Raw genomic sequence first — 20,114 nt, 5'->3', positions numbered from 1 at the left:
ACTTTTAAATTCTTCAAAAATGTGTAAAAATTTGTTTTTAGTCTTCTTCCCCTTGATTTTATGTTAAGGAGACTCATAAAAAGAGACTATCTTGCCAGTCCATATGATGACGGACAGAATTTAATCTACAACGACTTCTACACATCACACTTGAAAAATGAGGCACTTTTGACCTCCACTTTGACCTCCTGTCTTCATGACATTTCTTTGTAATGTGCTGTGATGTTGATAATGACAATGATGCATGTGTCCTTGTGTCTCTGTCCTTTTTCCAGGTTTCACATTGAAAGTAGAGAAACATTCTTCAAGCCTTCAACTAGAAGTCTTGTAGTAAGCAAGTGTCCCTGTGGTTTAGCACAGTAGTTGGCCGCATATTTTATTTTAGCGACTGTAGATACATTGTATGTTCTGTTATCCCATGCTTATGCTTCAGTAGATTAGCTAGGCTGCACCTTCATATGTATATCAGTATGATTTATGATAAAGCATTTATCATAGAAGAGCACCATCAGAAATTTAGCACACGTAAGAAACTATACTGGTAAGTTAAGAAAATGCCACCAACATATAATCCATGGTATGCACAATGTAGTATTTTCTTATTGTTTTGGAATGAATTTTTTTTTCAAATAAAGCTGTAGTGATAGGTAATTTCCATCTCTATATAAGCATGCCCTTAAACTAAAGAAATGGTAGCATAGATCTTGCTCTGTGGTCGTTTGAAATAATAGGTAATCTTTGGCAATCATCTAATATGCAATGTATCTCAAATTTTACATATTTTGGGGCACCCGGCAATAGAAAAATAGACGTGCTGGTTATATTTTTACATTTTTTTGGTAGACTGTCAAAAAAGTTTACATTATGGTTCAATGATAAAAAAAAAAAATTGTATATTTGCAGAGCTATGTGAAGGCAGAGAGCAAATTGTTAAGTACCTCTCTTTGAAAAGCAAAACATGACATTTCTCAAAAAAGAACAAGTCACAGTTTTAGACCAATGAGGAAACCATAATCCATATATCAACTATTTAGTACAGATCAGTTTTTGGGTTTGGGGAGTTCATTCTTTACTGTTTTTTTTTTCAAAATTAAGACACTGACAACTGTTCATTCCTTCAATAACTATACACTAAAAAATTTTGGTTGGTATTTGCGAACCTAGACTAAGTGGTACCAGTATCACATGTGTTCATAATTTCCTTGTTTCCTTAGGTCAAGGTTTAAGTACATATTGACAGCCTAGTTGTATTTACAATTGAGATGCCTATATGGAAGCTTTTCTTTTTGAAAATCTTGATTATATTAAAGTATTGCTTTTGGGCTTCTTTTGAAAGAATAGGAAACAAAGTATTGAATGTATGCAAAGAATACCAAACACGAACAATGGTGTATGCTTCATGTATTCCATTGACACTTGTGTATGCAGTTATCTATCTTGAGTTGTTCTGCCAGTGCATTGTCACCTAATCTCCAAGCAGTAGGGACCATCATGTTTTGCACTCTTTCAATTGCAACTTTTTGTTCAAACAAAAAAGATATATAGATCGCAATCTGTCAAAATCACTGTACCTACTGAATTTGAAGGTTTTCCATTGGAAGACTGTCAGCACTTTTCAATTTTTCACTTTAGATCAATGGATTTACTTGAAATTTAGGATTTCTACATGGGAGACCACCTTTACATTGCTAGCAACTTGATTGCAATTTCTGTCAGCAAAGACACCAATTGCAATCCCTATACCCGTAGAATCAGCAATTCCGTCAAAGCACAATCTCTTTTCCAGACGTATCTATTGGTAAAGAGAGAAAAAATGCTCACCACAGGATACATTTTATTTGCATATGTGTAAAATGTTGCAAAAATGGTAAAACAAGCCATACCCTACATCTGCTTGGAGATTACTGCCCACATAGACCCCACAGTGATGTGTCATAACAACAAGCCTTGAATCTTTTCTCTAACAGGTTCATGAGATTCTAAAGAGGACACGATACAGCCAGAAGGATTATGCAATAGGTAAGCTGGTTATTCGTATAAAGTCAAATCTGTCCGTAGTGATCACCCAATAGACACGAAGGAAATTGTCACTGTAAACAGATAGCCACTATAGACAGGATTGCTTACCGGTATGCTTGGGTTAATGCAAAAATAATGTAAGGGGCAACGGTAGAAGTGGCCATAATTACCAGTACAGATTTCATTCTATATGCTATTCATCGTCTATAACTCAAACTAAAATGGACCATTAAGCTTATACTTTACAAGTTTGACCAGAGGGCGAGTTTAGTGTTGCTTAGTAATGTTTGCAGTCTTAATATGATATGAATCTTGCTTTCCGATATGATATACTGATATTCTGTGCCAAACTTTCTAAAGAAATATGAGTCATGTATTCTTCAATTATTCAATTATTCATCTATTTATCTTTTATTCAGGTATCACCAACTTGATAGCACAAGGAGTATACACTGCTGCATACCCATTGCATGAGGTACACTTTATTTCTTTTTCCAAAAGTATGTATATTAGCACTGTCTTTCAAAGATTCTAAAACTAAACTGTGTACTTTACTATGTCCCTGTCCTCTATCGAAATAGTAAAGTCTGATTTATTTTGCTGTTTATTTTGGGAAATAGTTATAGTTTATTGTAGGTCTTTGATCTTGACAATGCTGTAAATATTAAACCGACACAACTTTGATACAGATGATATGGATGGAATGCAAAAGTACAGGGACTTTATAACTCCATCTACTGCTGAATATACACAAATACACATGTCTTTAAGTGAATCATAGCATGCATGTTCGTATTCTCTTACCCAACAACAGGGTGAATTTGAGGGAGACACAGATATACCACCCAACCCAAGACAGGTAGGCACCATTTCAATGTTCGCATTTTTAATCAAGTTATGACAATCTTGGTTCTTTTTGTTGAGTAATCATACATCTGGTATTGTTTCCTACATGTACATCAAGATGTTTTCTGCAATAATTGTTATTTTTTGGGTTTCCTGATCTACTGTATAGCAGACTTACCTTTATCTGGCTCGATTTTACTCAGTACTTGAATGTGGTATTCATTATGCGTTTGTCCATCTAGATGCTTTTTGATGAGTGGGGAAGCTACAGCAAGTTTGTCAAGTTTCAACCGCTCAACTTAATAAGGTAAGCTACACAAGAAGGATACTCTGATTTGTCACATACATGTACAATATGCATGACAATTACTGTGTGTAAAAATGTAGTATCAGATGTCATTGATTCCTCTTTATTGTAACATTCATATATATATATATATATATATATATATATATATATATATATATATAGATATACATACAAGAAAATTGTATTTTTTTCTATTGTGTGACACATGTCCTTGGTGCTGAATATATGACTATTATGACTGATCACTTCAAACCACTTTTTAATTATTTTTTACTGCTATTGAAATTTTGTTTGTTGCAATTGAATAATATAAGCCTTAGAAATCTTGATATTGGTATAACAAACTAATCAAAGCAGTGAATTCTTGAAAATGTAAGATCAGGTTGTATAAAAAATCTTCCCATGGAAACTACTCGGATAAGAAACTTCAAGTACACACATTGGTTGGCAACCAGTAGATTTCAGATTGTTTCAAGTTCTTTGACAATTTATTCTATTGAATTGCCACAGAAACTACTTTGGAGAGAAGATAGGCATGTACTTTGCTTGGCTGGGTTTGTACACAAAGTTGCTGATACCCTCATCGTTAGTGGGGCTGATTGTCTTTCTGTATGGTGTCTTCACTATGGATGACAATGTTCCAAGGTTAGTAATAACCTCCATGTGCAAAGGTTTTGTTTTCAATGCGTCTGTTATTCTGTTTGCTTAAAGTTTTGCTTGTGTGTCCGTACTGATAGTTGGATGCAGTAGAGTTGCTGCTTTCTACATGCAAGACGGACAGGAAGTTAGGTCAAAGCTCCCAGAAAGGTCCCCGAATAGGTTTTCTCATTTACTGTCTAACCATGTCCTGCTATATCCATGTCTACTGCCTTATCAAAGCCAGCGGGGGAAATACTGCCCACTGAATTAACGAGATAATTCATGATAACAATAAAAGGAGGATAAAAGATAATCATAAATTTGACGACAACAGTTTTCCTTGAGCTGGAAAGATATGCAGTTAATAGAGAAAAAATTGATGTGATATCATGGAAATCAATCAAATAAAGGATGAACCTTAAAGGTTGTTTAGTGCCTTAACACTCTGTCTTTTGTTTCATCGTAGTGACGAAGTGTGTGAGGCATACAACATCACCATGTGTCCTCTGTGTGATCGCGAGTGCAAATACTGGAGACTTTCAGACAGTTGTAAGTCAGCTAAAGTAAGTCAACCTTAATACATTTCACTTCACGAAAAATTATATTATGATCTCATAGGTTTTGTTCGACATATTAAGATTTTCCTCTTTCTATCAATCAGACTTTAATTTTGTTCAATAAATTTCTAATCATTATACATATACTTAATTGTCATTGGTTTGTTTCATAAACTCAACTTGAAAGTAGGGACCATTTAGAAACATAAAGATCCTAATTGATATAAAACCTTTCAAGTCTTACAATGATGTAATGTGTCATATTACTAAGATTTGTCTCATGTTTCCTTCTTCCACAGTTTAGTCACTTATTTGACAATGAAGTGACAGTGTTTTTCTCTATATTCATGTCACTATGGGGTAAGTGTGTTTGTGTTTATACATTTCAAGGCTATTTTTAAAGCACTGTCAGTTAAAACATGTTTGTTGTCAAAAATCCTAGTCAATGTGATGGCAAATGTCTGTCATAGGAATATCTTTTGAAATAAAACAAAAATTAGAGATTTCAAATCTGAATTCACAGCTTCCAAAGCAGTGATATTTGTAACTTCAGAAAGCAGCGACTGTCGGAATTTTCATAGGATTTTAAAAATTGTTGCAATAATGATATTCATAAATGACATTCGTGCTCTTGTTTTCTCACAGCCACATGGTTTTTAGAGAACTGGAAGCGGAAACAGATGGAGTTGAACTATGCATGGGACTTGTCAGGCTTTGAGGAAGAGGAGGTAAATCTTTGATATTGTTTTTAATATTTCATAGAGCTTAAAAGTCTACCTTTATTTACTGAATAGGCTTATAAGAAGTATACATTTCATCAAAAACAGGCAAAGGATGCATCGCAAAGACTAAAGTCTGCTCGGCTGGAGACAGAGATGCAATAATTTTTTATAGACTCCCAGGCGTCTTTGACCCCATTTGTTTGTAAACCCTCCAGTGGCTTGCACATGCATGAATTGTCATTCAATGTTGACAAGTGCTAAAATCAATGACTGCAACTACTGCAGGTAATCAGGCAATAAAAAGCTAAAGCATATGGTTAACCAAACCATAAGGAAATTAAAGTTGCTATTGTGTATAAACTATGCAAGTAGGCAACTATCCCTTTTGATCTTTAGATAACTAAATATAGTGAGTATACATTACATCTGTAGGAAAGTTGGATCCGGCTAGAGATGTATGTTTGTCAACATAGAGATTGCGATCTGGCAGAATCGCCAATTCTATTGATAAAGATTGGCCAGACTCCGATCTACATGTAGATGCTAGAAATGTCTTGCGGTGTTTATAAATCCTAAATTCCAAGTCAGTGAAAATTTAAAAGTTTGCTGCTCTAAGCAAAATATATTTTACAAGCTTTGATTGTGCCAGATTACGATCGTAAACTCAATGACATATGCATGTTGAAGAATTATAGTGATTGTGGCTGTTATTTTCCTCAAAACACAGGAACAACCCAGGCCTGAGTATGAAGCAAGACTCGTCAAACACAGGATAGAGCAATCGGACAAGACGGTGAGATTGTTTTATATTCTACAATCATAATAATATAGAGGAGAGTTTGACACATGTTGAACAGATATAAGTTGTTGAAAAAAATCCTATGGTTGTCTTGACCATTAAAAGAAGGGTTAATGAACAAGTCTATTTTGTGTTGTGAAACAAAATCAAAACTACCCTTTACATTGTGTTGCAGCTCTCTTCTTTTTGTTTTTACTACTAAAGGAATAAATTTGGCTGCAAAAGCAGCTAGATATGACAATAAAATACACATTGTCAATGACAATAAAAATGACAATGTAAGGAATCCTTTGAAATTGAGAAAAAGCTAATCTTTCATTTTGTTATGCTTTTCTGTATTCTGTTTTACATGCTCCTATTTTTGTACCCAAATCCACTTGACTGTTTTTCATTGCTTGTTAAACTTTGTAACATGTACATTGTGGTTGAACTGTTTTGTGACTGTTAGATTGTTGTATGCATGCTGTTTCATCCCTTGTACATACATGTAATCGTAAGTTCAATATAAGTTTTCTCTATACTTTCATTTGTGATGTCAAGTGCAGCCTGGGTGTTATATTTATTCTGGTTAGTTAGGGTCCGTTCCAACAGTCGCTAGTCGGTTCAAGTGATGTTTGGAGCGGATGTTACCTAACCAGAAAGGCATCCAGGCTGACAAGTGACCATTTGTGTGTGTTTCCTCTACATTTTCTTGCACACGAAAACTATCAATGAGGATTACACCCTACATGTATATTGCCAAAGGAGCACTGCTTATTCTACATCTATTTTTGTGACGTTGTATACTAATACGATCATTCTCCATTATTCAAATATTTTGATTTCTTTACATAAAGCTAAGAATAGAATTTCAACAAAAACCAATGGCAATGTACATTGTACTTGTACATCATCCTCTTTGAAAGCGATTTCACATTATCAGATATATCATTGCAAGGTTGCAAGTGCATGTAGTTTTGATGCTCCTGCAAGGTAATACTGTATTGGCACTCTTAGTGGAATGTCCATATGGCTGACACATTATTCATTTCATGGCTGGAATCCCAAGTCGCTGTTGAACTTGAGACTGTTTTCGTGTGTAAGAACACCGCTGAGAGAAAGTAACGCCGAAGGGCCGCACAGCTGTCTCCTTTGTTAAATCCCCCAAAGACACTTTCCTCTAATGCTTTCTTTAACAATTTCTCAGGCTGGCTTCCCCGCAAACCCAACCCCCAAGTTGCTTAGAAAAGCTGTAAGATCATATAGCGTAGGATATCATTTCTAAATCTGAACATCGATTCATGTATGTGCTGCTCACAAATGCTAGAATATTCGGCGTTACTTTCTTGTTATGCATTTGTTTGTTTCGTCTGGCTCTTATTGCATCGATTTGCATGTATTTAATTGAATTATTTGTACCCTCTCATAACAGAATGAATTTCATTTAACATTATGTGCTAATAACTAGCCAACTACATGTATGCTATTGCTAGCATGTAAACTGATTTTGTAACATAAAATGAAAGTTCATCTGTGTTGGTAAAAGTCATAATGAATTAAGGACTTTTTGGGTTGGATGTAAAGTTTAGTCCTTAATTCATAAATCTTGTAGCATTTCAGATTGCCCTAAACTAACTTGAAATATTGCTCTAATTATGTATAATACTGTAAAGTAGACGATAAAATTATAAGGGCCTAAATGGGATTTATCATGTAACCATTCATTTTCAGGGAGTAGTATAGTATGTCTGCATGTACTTCAGGAATTAACCAACTTGTACTGGTAGATGTAGACTAACCGATGTCTTTATTTCCTCTGTCCTTGTTCGGGCGTGGTGTTCGGCATGCGTTATACAGGGCCAGGGTTACGGTAGTGCGTCAGGGAACGCCGAAGATTCAGGCATGGTATAGAACAGTGACATTAACCTCTTCTCCTGTCGGTTCTGCCAAATTTCCTTTTTGCGATTTTCTTTTGAATTGTAGGACAGTATCCATTCTCATTTTTTCCCTTGGTACAGTGCACTTTCATTTTGAGTTGTGGAAAATGTTCTTTTCTACGCGCTTCTGTGCCCCATGCGCATTCATTTCGTAGAAAAACTATGCCTCCCTTTCTCCCCCCTCCCCACAGTTTTTGGTTTCTGCTATGCAGCTATTATTTCAATTTGAAGTGTAGAAAAATATGCCACCCTTCCCAGTTTTCTTCAAATTTCTGGAACTTTCATTATCATTTTTTTTAAGTGTAGGAAACGGTACCAATTTTCCTCGCACATTTTCCCCAATTTTGTTTTTTCTGCAACTTGCGATTTCATTCTAGATGGCATTCTTCCTAACTTCCCTTCCTGCAACTCTGAAATTTCAAATTGCAGGAAAATATGCCACTCTCTCTTTATTTTCAAATTTTAGGAAACATGCCAGTGCCCGTTTTGTTTTCTGAGCACACACATGCATAATGAGCTAGATTTACGCGTCATGCATAGATTGCGTACAAGTAGTTCCTATTAGAAGCTACCTTCCATAGATAATAACCATGACCAATGGTCAACTCCCGCTTTGGCCAACCAGTTACCAGTTCGATCGTGTTCCGTTCGAAGTCTGGTCAAAAAAAGAAAGAAAAAAACACTCTGTGGCCTTGTTCAAATCGGTGTTACTTTCTACTCGACCGCTTTGTTTCAAATGCTGTATTTTCGTTATTTACTTTTTCATCCAGAGTATTTTTGCGCTTCCTTCCACATTTCTTTGCAGAAGGCAGACAAAAAAGTTTATGTCAGTTCTCTTTTGTACACCGTGTCTTTGTCAAAGTCAATCTTTAAGGACCACTTCGAGATTGTTGAACTGGTAATGAGGCCATCTTGTTACCCTTTAAGTCACAAAAATTCAACTTGTTGGTTCTCTATAGCAATAAATACTGCACTGGAAGCTGAACTGTTTCATAAAACAAAATCTGTACCTTCCTTCGTTTACACAGTTCCAAGGAGTGAACACAAGCGGTTTCACGATCCTTCCAGCCCCTGTTATTATGTCCACTTGAAACTTTGGCATAAAATGTACGGGAACCAACAAAATGAACTATTGTGGCTGTACTCCTGCTCTCTGTGCTTTTGCTTCTTGAGGCTTTTGACTCTGCAATGCTGCTTGCCTGCCAAAGTGCTCAGACCAAGTCCTGGTCCCCTTGCTCCTCTTGCAATGCTTCATCTATAGGCAAAAGAATGCTTACTTAAAGACCCAATGCCTCACTTGCGCATGCAAGGACTCTGAATATTTCATAGGTCTGAACTTATAGATTAGAGGAAAGCTCTGCATATATAGGCATGATTAAACAGAGTGCAAGATGAAAGAATGGCAAGAACCCTTGATTGAAGATTTGCCCAAGGATGCTTGCAGATGAAGATAAAATATAATGATAAAAATTATGCCGTAAAAGCTACCATGACATCTTATCCTGTCCAATCAACCTCGTTCAAGTTGAAAGTCACATTCAAATCAGCTATGACCTGACAAATCGCTTCCAAGTTTGCCTAAGTCAAAACAGAGTAGAGATAGACCCACAAGTTCGGAAGGTGTCAGCTTTTTTTTTTAAAGATTAGGTTCAGATTGAAAATTGTTGCAATTCGGAAATGAAATGATCTGCGCAGCGAACGATGATAGCTGCCATGGAACGTTTGAACGCATGTTATGGTCTGCAACGTTGATCATTTTATTACCCAACTGCTGCAATTTTCAATCTGAAAACAACCTTGAAATGAGTTGACACCATCCATCCCACATGCCATGGAATTGGTGGGTTTGCTCATCCAGATGTTGTGGTTTAGGTGAACTACAGGAAGTGATTTAGTGGGCCATGACTGATTCGAATCTGAGTTTTAAAGATTGGACTGGATGAGCTGACATTGCTAGGATCTGTGATTTTTAAAAATCTAAAAGTTAAATAATGTATTGAAGTTTTTGTGCAAGTTAATTTGTATTTCAAAAATGCATCCAGTTTCATGCACTGACAATATATTAATGTTTGTGCCTGATTCACTCTTCTTACAGATGTGTATCTTACCTTATCTTTGATACAAATGTTTCTCTTGATTTATAGATTGGTTAGGAATACACGTTGTGATAAGATAATGTACTGTACAAGGCATCCATGTTATTTACATTGCATGTTAAAAGCAGTGGCTGTTCCCCTCCTCTCCCTTGTAATACTAAGTTGCGGATAGGGCCATTAGTTATGAGGGCTGTCATGGAAACTTTACAGGAAAACAATGATTTAACCTCACCACATTCAATGATGTAGAATTCATAGCCATATATTTTCTCAGTTTTAGTATCAATTGTTGCTGTTTACAATGAAATCATAGTCTTTTCACAAAGTCGTTGCCCCCAAATCGTTAAAGTTTTTAGTATTTTTCTTTTTTTTTCGAAAAACTGTCATGATTATTTAACAGATAATTTTTTTTCCAAGAATAAGCATGGTTATTGGCTGTACCGTAATTATTCAGCACCTTGCTTCAAATTGTTTTGATAAGAAAAAAACATTGCTAATGTGAAACTCTGTCACTTAATACATTTGCAGCTCTAATTTAGACTGTTAGTTTTGAAATGGCATTCACGCTCTAGCGGCAATGAATGCCTGAGTCATGTCTTGATTTCCGGCATGTCCAGCAAACTGAAATCAATAACAAGTTGAATAAATCGCACAATGACACTTAAAAGAAGATACAGAGCTTGGCCTTCAATATCTTCGTAAAGTGATGTTTTGTTTTAGTAGAAAAGCATGTGATAGGTCCACAAGTTAGAATGCCGTGGTTACTTTATTGTGATGTAGATGTTTATTTTTGATTGACAGGGTGAAGAAGTGAAGCTACCAAAGAAACAGACTCTTTTTGCCGTGGGTGTGTCATCAGTTACCATCTTAACCATGGTAAGAGCACAACACTTTAAGCAAAAGGATCGCACTTATAAAGTAAGATAAAGAAGAGGTCTGACAATTTTGAAACTATTAAAATCTACTCTCGAGACAACAGTTGTATTACTTCTGACTATAAGATGCTAGTTGTTATGAAAACGGGGAAAAAACATTTTCTTCAAAAAGATATTTCAATAAGAAAAAGGTATGCAGTAGCCAGAATCCGTTGCATTAAAAGGTCATAATCTTGCCAATCTCGTTTTAGTATATTGACTTCTTCAAGTGTAATTAATTCCGTCAATGTATAGTTTATAAATTGAAGATCGCGAATGACGGCGCATTCCAGTTTATGCCGGAAGATTGACTTGTTGTATGTTTTCTCAAATAAACTACTACATATATTAGGTGCTTTGATACATCCCTGGTGAAAAAACAAAACGACATCTTTACACATACTTTGAGTTATGCTTATAAAGATTGGACTTCTCGTAGTGTAATCACAGATTCTTTTTCTCCCAGTTCACAGTGACGTTGGCGGCTGTGTTTGCCGTCATCATGTACCGGTTGTCGGTGGCCTCGGCACTGGCCATCTACCCCAACTCTGGGCAGATTGTGTCTGGAACTGCCGTCACGCTCAATCTTATCGTCATCCTCATTCTGGACGAGGTGAGCCCAGTGTCTGTTTTGCGTATGGGCCTGGTCACATTGGTCATACGATCGCAAATTTAGGTCATTCTTGAGATGGCTGTGTACTTGTACAAAATGACTGTCTTGTTACAATCGGAGAATTTGAAACCTAGCAGTCCGGAAATGTTACAATCCTCAACCCCAACATAATGCTTTAAGATTATATTTTCTCTGTGTATTTGTAAATTAATAATTGATAAAAAATGATGCAGATGTCTTTACATTTCCCTATTGACAGATCTATGGCAGTGTGGCGGCCTTCCTGACAAACTTAGAGTGTCCGAGGACTGAAACAGAATATGAGGACAAACTCATCTTCAAACTTTTCCTTCTGAAGTTCGTCAACTCGTATGCTTCCATTTTCTACGTGGCCTTCTTTAAGGGCAGGTGAGTATTGACTAACTGTTCGACTTCACTTCCAAAAATACCTTTTTATATTACTTTTGTTTTTTGTATACACTTTTATTATCTTTTTGTCTTTTTTTAGGTTTATGGGCCGCCCTGGACAATACATCTATGCAGCACCTGGCCTCCGCATGGAAGAGGTACTTGACATTAGACTTAAACCTTAACTAGTATGTATCATCAAGTACCCTGACAGTGTTCTTCAAGCAAATGTAAATGTTATTACACGGAAGGAAAAACGCCATTTTTATGCCTTGCTCGGTAAAAAGCTGAGTCTAGCTTCATCAGCTGGATGTAAAATCATAGTTCATTGAACCATATAATCTATAAAATCATGATGAAATGAAGACTATTTGCTTTTGTCTAGCATATAGGAGGTAGGTCTTTGTTCTTTTGGGAGAAATCAAATCATAGTCCGTGGTTTTGTCCTTGGTGCTGATTTCCTACCGATTACAACAAAGCATTACCAAAATAACTTTTTTAATGGCACATTAGCAGCTACTACAGTTCGAAAGCGATGGCATAGGCCATAATGTTTTGCAGAATCCCATAGAATATAGTATTATATGAATTGTAATACTGTAATATCATTCTGTCTGGTGTTTTTGACAACCATTCTCTTAAGAAGGGAAAGGGTTGTCAGGAATAGAACCTTCAAGTTTACCTTACGGCATATGATTTTTGAAAATGAGGCATTCCTAACAGCAGTCACAGCTTTGAAACGAAAGCTATCCAAATGTATGCGTAACTTTGTAAATGTGTGTTAAACTATGCAAATTCATTTTAAGCTAATAATAGTACATGTAAATGTATGTTAAATTAATATGTAAATGTATGTTAAACTATTTAAATGTATGCTCCTTCAGTGTGGGCCAGGGGGATGCCTTTATGAACTGTGTATTCAGCTGTCCATCATCATGGCTGGCAAACAGCTCATTCAAAACAATGTTATGGAGATCGGGATGCCGTAAGTATACAGAAAATCGAAATGTATAAAAAAAGATGATGATGAAAATATTTTCCTGCACATATGTTCCCAACACTGTTTCAGCATGATACTTTTGATTCTTGTACAGAAAATTGAAGAAGTTGTTTTGAGAATGGGTCCGTTTTAACATGATAATTTTGATTCTTGTACAGAAGACTTAAGGAATTTTTTGGAGAAAATTGGGCCCGTTTCAACATGATAATTTTGGTTCGTGTACAGAAAACTTAAGAAGTTTCTGCGAGAATGCACCTGTTTTGGCCTGTGCAAAGAGCGTGCGGAGAGAGCCGAAGACAAGGCCGGCCCGCGAGACACCCGCTGGGAGGAGGACCTCGTCTTAGAACCGTTCAGCGGACTGTCACCTGAGTATCTGGAGATGAGTATGTATGACTCTCACAGCAATTTCAAGCAATACAATGTATTATTTCATGCCTGCGCTGTGATAACGTTCGATACGGGTTTTCTGGACCGGTGTATGTTTTACAGTATTATATGGGGCTTCGAAGTTGTATTGGACAAGCTTCCATTGAATAATTCGAACGCACTTCACGTGTGCCGTGTGCGCCGCTGTCGAAAATTTGAACACCGGATCAAATGCCAAATTCGGAATTCGTTTTTTAAGGTTCTTTGTTCGAGGACACCAAATCTTTTCAACTCCTGGTGCATTTCGCATTTGAATTTGTGTTTTTTGGGGTGGGTATATGTCTTGGATTGGTGATTAAACCTTGAATTCTTGCTGTACTGAAGGATTTTTAGTATTGAAGTGGCAAGTTAGTAGTAAAAAAAAGACTGCTATCAAAGTCACTACAGGACTCAAATAATCATATTCGTTCGCCTTTCAATGTCAACGGCAATGTCTTAAATTTTTGGTGTACATTTCTCCTGCTGATCGTGCAATTTGTGTTCCAGTCATCCAGTTTGGTTTCGTGACGATTTTCGTGGCCTCCTTCCCGCTGGCGCCACTGCTGGCCCTCGTCAACAACGTTCTAGAGATAAGACTCGATGCACGAAAATTTGTACAGGAGCTTCGCAGACCCATGGCCGAAAGGGCAAAGGACATAGGTACATTTTAAAGTATGGTGATACGTGTTTGTGAATAGTTTAAAATGTACCAGTGCCCCTTGTACCAATGGTAATGCTGATGCTGGTTTTCTGCTGAATCAGAGAGAGGGATTTAAAACCATTTTATCGCAAATATGTGCTTGAGATGTACTGTAGTTGCAAATACATTTACATCGAGGTTATATGATGGTACAATCTACAGTAACTGTGTCAGCATTTGCTTCAGTCTGATTACTAAATTACATGACACTGTCCTAAACTAACATGCTAAATATGAAGGCTTGATTCGCTTTGTAAATATGCAATTAAAGATCGATAATGATTGTGGCAAAAGCGGCATGATCGAGTCAAAATGCTAAAGAATTAAGTTTTTATTTCAATGATTTGTTTATTTTTTAGGAGAATCAGGGATTGTCTTGTATAATCTCAGTTTGTGCCTTGATACAGTGTCAAAAGAGCAAGCTTGTATGTTGCAGCTGTAATGCATTCGTTGATGACTTTTGTTTTAATGATTGGTTGAAAAAGTGAGCTGCCAGTGTTGGGGTTTCTATGTTGTGTATTTTTGTCTCTCCTCAGGCATTTGGTACAACATTTTGAAGGGAATCACCAAGATTTCCGTCATTGTGAATGTAAGTTTCAATGTACTATTGTTTTTAGATTAGCTTTTTGTTGATTAAGTTATACAAGTTTACCTTTCAATTGACCTTACATAGTCCTTAGCATGCAACTAGCTATAGATGTTGATATGAGAAATGTATATGAAGCAAAATACCAACCATTGGTTGCATCATGCATGTGATAATTGTTTTAATGAACTTGATCACACATCGCTTTGGAAAGAATCAGAATCCTTAGCTTGTGAAGTGTTTAGTTTTCTGACCTATCACCAATCACTTTGATATCTTAACTTTTCTAACAAGTTCTTTTCTATAGAATGTAACTTTCCTAACCTACCGTTTTTGAGGGCTGTAGATTTCCTGACCGATCAACATTTACAGACCATAATTCTTCTGACCAATCATCTTTCAATGGGCACCAATTTTTCTGACCAATCCTCTTTTATGGGTACAAACTTTCGTAACCAATCACTTTTAAGCCTGTAGATTTCCTGACCAATCAACATTAAATTTACCGACCATTGGGCCTTAACTCTTCAACCAATCATACTTGACTGCCTACGTTTAAAAAAATTATGTTAGGTTATTGGGTGATCATCATTTAGTCTAGCAATAGCCCACAGTTTGCATGTTTTTTTTAGTTTTTTATGTTAGTGTAGCCTTTTTTTTTATCAACTTATGTTTTGCATTATGTTTCTTACAGGCCAAATTTGGTCTTCTGTGCATTTAGCCCTCCTGAGCAAGATTATGCAATAAAGACTATTATAATGTTGTTTCCCCAGGCCTTTGTGATTGCCATTACGTCAAACTTCATCCCGAGGACGGTGTACCAATACATGTACAGTCCCGACGGTTCGCTCCACGGCTTCATCGACTGGTCGCTCTCCACCTTCAACGTGTCCGACTTCGAGCCGGGTAGCGAACCTAGGGACAACAGATCTCTGGGAGAAGTAGTCCAGTTTTGCAGGTGAAAAATAAACACATTTAACATAATATCATTATTATCAACACATTTGAAATATTATAAACGCATTCAACATATCATGAACCTCGATAGCCAAGTTAGTTATTGATCTATAAATGTGACATAAAGCTCGGATTACAGGAGATTTGTAGTGTGCAAAGTCTGTATTTGGGCATCATTATATTTTAGACAATAAGAATAAGCTGATAATGACATACTAATCAGAAATTCGTAGTATTGTACAGTGTACCTGGTACTTTTACCCCCTTTAGGGGTGAAGTATTGTTTTTGCCTATCAGTGCGTGTGCGTGTACGTGTGCGTGTTTTTTTATTGTTTTTTATTGATCAGAAATTACCCCCAATGGCAGCCTGCTGAATTGATGCAGGATTTACATGATTCACATAATACACAACATATATATATCTTATCCACACTTGCATTTTTGTGGAACTGTCGCAAGGGTCTTGGCGGCTGCCATTCGGCGCCACCGGGTGACCTCAATACGACCTTCCCCAACCAAATTCAGGTATCAATTTACACCTGGGTGGAGTGAGGAAAGTCGTGTTAAGTGCCTTTCCCAAGGGCACAAGATCGATGACATGACAGGATTCGATCCCATTGGTTCTGAGCCAAACGCTCTGCCGTTGTGCCACAGGAGCCCACACTGTGTGTGTGCGTGCATGCATGCTGACATGACTTATGTGGAGGGGTGAAGTCTGCCATCTCTGACAGCATTGTCTTTTCATCTATATGTAAATGACAAAAGTGTCAGATCATAGGTTGAATACAGAACTGACTTTTTTTCCCTTTTTTTCTGACACATCACCAGATATCGAGACTTCAGGGATGCTCCTTGGGAAGCTGAGCCGTACAAGTACAACCTGGCATACTGGCACATCTTTGCTGCCAGATTAGGCTTTGTTATATGTTTCCAGGTAAGATTCAAGCATTCTTTCACTCACTCATTCTTACAGAATAGAGAAATATAGTCCAGTTGTTGTCCATACCGAATGTCTACTGAAATGACTTGGTCACGGTAGACAGGTGGTCACTATAGACAGGATTCTTAAACCCTAGGTCAATGGGGAAAATAATCTTAGAAACAACCGAAAAGTGTCCTCAGTGTCCATGTGGTCTTCAATGCAGACCATTAAACTAGTTCGGCTGTACAGAATACAAAAATGCCATTTTATCATCATCGGTCTGTCTCATTATTATGTTACATGTTATAAATTCATTTTCTGACAAATCTATACTCAAGTTTTGTTTTCCTGGATGTCTAACCTTTATCACTTTAATTTCCATTATTTTGGTATCCTACAAAATTATCATTTACAACATGCATTTGATTTACCATTATACAACATAGTACTTATTTATTGCATTGTCTGTAGACTGTTTTTCCTATATCGTTTACATCTGATGATTTCCCTTTCTTTGTTCGTTGTTGTGTCTTTTCAGAACTTTATTATTTTCTTGAGAGACTTCATAGGCTACATTATCCCTGACGTGCCTAAAGAACTTGACGAGCAGATTAAGAAAGAAAATAAGATCATGATGGACGCTCTTATCCACGAAGAAAATGTGCGGCAAGGAGAGGTCGAGATGGACCCGGAAAAAGAGCCCCTCTAGATTGTTTTAGAAAGGTCCCTTAATTATGATTTTTGTGTCTTACAAGAATATTTTCTTCATCGTTTGATACACATATATGAAGAATGTCAGTCCAGGGCAATTTGGGTGTACATTTTCATATCAACATTTGGTCAGCATGCATTGTCTACTGTGTGTACATTTTCATATAAACATTTGGTTAGCATGCATTTTCTGCTGTGTGTACATTTTCATATCAACATTTGGTCATGATCATCATGCATTTTCTGCCGTATGTTACATACATGTACAAATCTGTACGAGAAGAACTATTCATCACAGAGAAGCTTATAATGTGGTCTGTATGATACTAACACTAATATTAATGCTGAGGCATGTCAAACCCATTCTGTTTAGAGTATAGAAATGATGTACAATGACTTTATGCAACAATAAGTCAGTTCCCGCTCCCAACTGCATATGCACAGCAAGATGCATTGTTGGTGAAGGTCAAAGGTGAAGGCACCTGAGATATAAACAAAACATGTCTGGACATGCATGTATAAAGCATGTTCTAGACAAGTTAGGGACCGTTGCCTTTGATATTTTACCCACGATGCACAACTGGTTTCTACTCTCTTCATAGATTTCAGATGGCATTATAGATCGACCATGACTTTATCATTTGCATATTACAGTCTACAATTAAATGTATTTTAGAGTGCTGTACCATTTACTTTATGATGTTAATGCTTACTTATTTCATTTTTTTCCAGAATGTTGTGATTTTTCTTAAGGACTTTATCGCCTGGCTTATTCCGGACGAAGTCAAAGAAATCAAAGAACGTCAGAGAAGAGAAAAACGAATCATCATGGAAATGTTACTGGAAGAGGAAAGGCGGATGCGGCAGCACTACTACGCAAGCGACCATCGCCATTCAAACGGTAAAATCAGTCAAAACGGCTTCTTGGAGAACCACTTAGCGAGCGAGTTTGCGAGTGCGGAAGAATTTGACGACAGTAGTATAGAAACGCAGGTATGAAAGATATGCACAATTAAAATGACTCCTACAGCACAATTTGTTGGCTTAAATTATGACTTCTATGTTGTCGAATACTGCTAAGGAGATTTGGAAAATGTTTAGTAGAAATGAAAGTAAATAGTATGCTAATTCCCAACATATTTAACTGCAGAAACAGGATGTTTACAATCATACAACTTTAGGTACAAGGAAGAGCGGTACAAGTATCAAACAAAACAACATCTTGACATAATATATCTGGATTTTAATCCGTCAGTTGCTGAGACCCTAGCCTCAGCCTCAGTAGTCTATTGTAATAAAGAATAAATATCATAGACTTTGAGCACCATAGCAACTAACCTCAGGAAATCATTTTCACTTCATCACCCTCTTTTGTCTGTCAAATAGAAAAGTAGAATGTAATGTTATGAACAAAACTAGTACTTATCCACCTCACTGGTACTATTCTAAAAATTGTTAAATCCTTTTTCATAAAATACCTGACATTCTAAAGCTTAGAAAATGAAACTGAAGTTCAGTTTTTTTTTTACTATTCTTCTTGTAAAGGGTAACACGGAATTTAGTCTTAAATGCTTTGCTAGCTTTTCTAGCAAGCATGATGTGCAAAATATTTACGAAACTTGACTTGGTCCAAATCTAGCATGAAATCTCGTCTAATCTAGCACACCTTAAAGCATGCATAAAGGATCTGTCTCTTGCCCTGATTGAAAAGATGGGTATCATTACGCATCCCTTAACGGTGTGCTTTAAGATCAGATTTTATGCAGTCGCGAATCAACAAGGGAAGGATTGTGAGAGGAAGATTTTCTTTGCAAATGAAATGCAAGATTAATGTGATGTATGTTGTATAATTGATCAAAAAAGATTGACACCAAAAGAGTAGAATGACAAAAAATACAAGTATGTGCACAAACTAAAGGTGTGCCAAATTTCTACAAAGGCACCTGTCCCGATCCCAATCCTTCCTTGTGTATCTCTTATGAGACGAACTTGGACAGTGAACACAATTCTGTATACATTTTATATCCTCTTGGTACCTTTAGAAAGATAAAAGAAAGAAGTTAGATGAACACAAAACTCCCCAGAACTACGACTATATATCCATGAAACAGATACCTAGCAAGTGTATCATATTGTAAGAACCATAAACTATAGAGTCCAAGCAGAACTTCAGAAATGACATTAAGTAATATCTTGGTGGAATGTTAAACTCTTGCACTGTGATCCAAAACTTTCTTCTCCATAAACGTTTTTAGATATGCATCAAAACATAATCATAACTGTCGAAGAATACCGTGTCCATTGTTCATAAATTCGCATCTGAAGTTCTTCCATGATTGTATATTGCTGACAAATGTGCCTAATATGCGAGTATAAAATTTTAAGAACGTAAAGAATAATTATACTATCTGCCATGTAGACATGTACAAGTAGAAAGGTATATTTAATTATAAGAAAGAGAAAGAGCTCGCATTAGTTGCTGAATAAGTGTGATTCAAGCCATGTACAGTCTATTAACGCAAAGAACTTCAGTAACTTAACCTAATGCTTGATGATACATGTAGAAAGTGGATGGATATTATTATTCTCTCATGTTTCAGAAATCATCTTTAGCCAACTCAAAGTAGAAAAGTTTGGAATTTTTCGAAAAATGTCTTTCGTTTGTGTTAAGATTTGATATTGTACAAGTGTGTCCTTGTGTGTTACGCTGGTGATACTTTATTTCCCCCCTCATACTGCTTGAATGTTTCTTTTTGTTTTATAGGGGCTTTGATAAAATGGCATTTCAAGGGTATTACTAGTCTTTTGTAAATAATGCTAGTTTGCATAAGACAGACTGAGGCATTTCTACGTGCTTTTGAACACAGGACAAAAGCATTGATCGCATGTACAGGAAAACCGTTATGCAAATTTGATTTATTTTTCTTGCTGTGACATTGATAAGAAAAGAATCTTTTTACACCCAAATGATTCAAATAAATGTTCAACATGCGA

At 36.5% G+C, this 20,114-nt stretch overlaps 1 protein-coding gene across 10 annotated transcripts in view; it reads left to right on the top strand.

Annotated features, from left to right (window-relative positions):
* Positions 1-20,114, top strand: part of LOC136421385 (anoctamin-1-like) — a 77,592-nt gene extending 57,478 nt beyond the window's left edge. For 4 of the 10 annotated variants that reach the window (XM_066408643.1, XM_066408641.1, XM_066408645.1 and 1 more), the window contains 21 exons: positions 1,968-2,019; positions 2,439-2,494; positions 2,834-2,878; positions 3,108-3,172; positions 3,686-3,820; positions 4,281-4,377; positions 4,671-4,731; positions 5,017-5,099; positions 5,821-5,886; positions 7,729-7,776; positions 10,706-10,780; positions 11,285-11,431; positions 11,691-11,839; positions 11,940-11,997; positions 12,724-12,824; positions 13,065-13,222; positions 13,752-13,904; positions 14,481-14,533; positions 15,304-15,488; positions 16,316-16,421; positions 17,853-20,114. In XM_066408643.1, the coding sequence (XP_066264740.1) occupies positions 1,968-2,019; positions 2,439-2,494; positions 2,834-2,878; positions 3,108-3,172; positions 3,686-3,820; positions 4,281-4,377; positions 4,671-4,731; positions 5,017-5,099; positions 5,821-5,886; positions 7,729-7,776; positions 10,706-10,780; positions 11,285-11,431; positions 11,691-11,839; positions 11,940-11,997; positions 12,724-12,824; positions 13,065-13,222; positions 13,752-13,904; positions 14,481-14,533; positions 15,304-15,488; positions 16,316-16,421; positions 17,853-18,119 (2,160 nt within the window). In that variant the 3' untranslated portion in view covers positions 18,120-20,114. Of the gene's footprint in view, positions 1-275; positions 331-1,967; positions 2,020-2,438; positions 2,495-2,833; positions 2,879-3,107; positions 3,173-3,685; positions 3,821-4,280; positions 4,378-4,670; positions 4,732-5,016; positions 5,100-5,820; positions 5,887-7,728; positions 7,777-10,705; positions 10,781-11,284; positions 11,432-11,690; positions 11,840-11,939; positions 11,998-12,723; positions 12,825-13,064; positions 13,223-13,751; positions 13,905-14,480; positions 14,534-15,303; positions 15,489-16,315; positions 16,422-16,947; positions 17,133-17,852 lie in introns of all 10 variants that reach the window. The other 6 variants (XM_066408647.1, XM_066408651.1, XM_066408642.1 and 3 more) reach the window with 4 other exon arrangements.

This window comes from Branchiostoma lanceolatum, chromosome 16, assembly GCF_035083965.1.
Source record: "Branchiostoma lanceolatum isolate klBraLanc5 chromosome 16, klBraLanc5.hap2, whole genome shotgun sequence".
In the NCBI taxonomy this organism is placed as follows: domain Eukaryota; kingdom Metazoa; phylum Chordata; class Leptocardii; order Amphioxiformes; family Branchiostomatidae; genus Branchiostoma; species Branchiostoma lanceolatum.
This window is presented reverse-complemented; position numbering and strand designations above follow the sequence as displayed.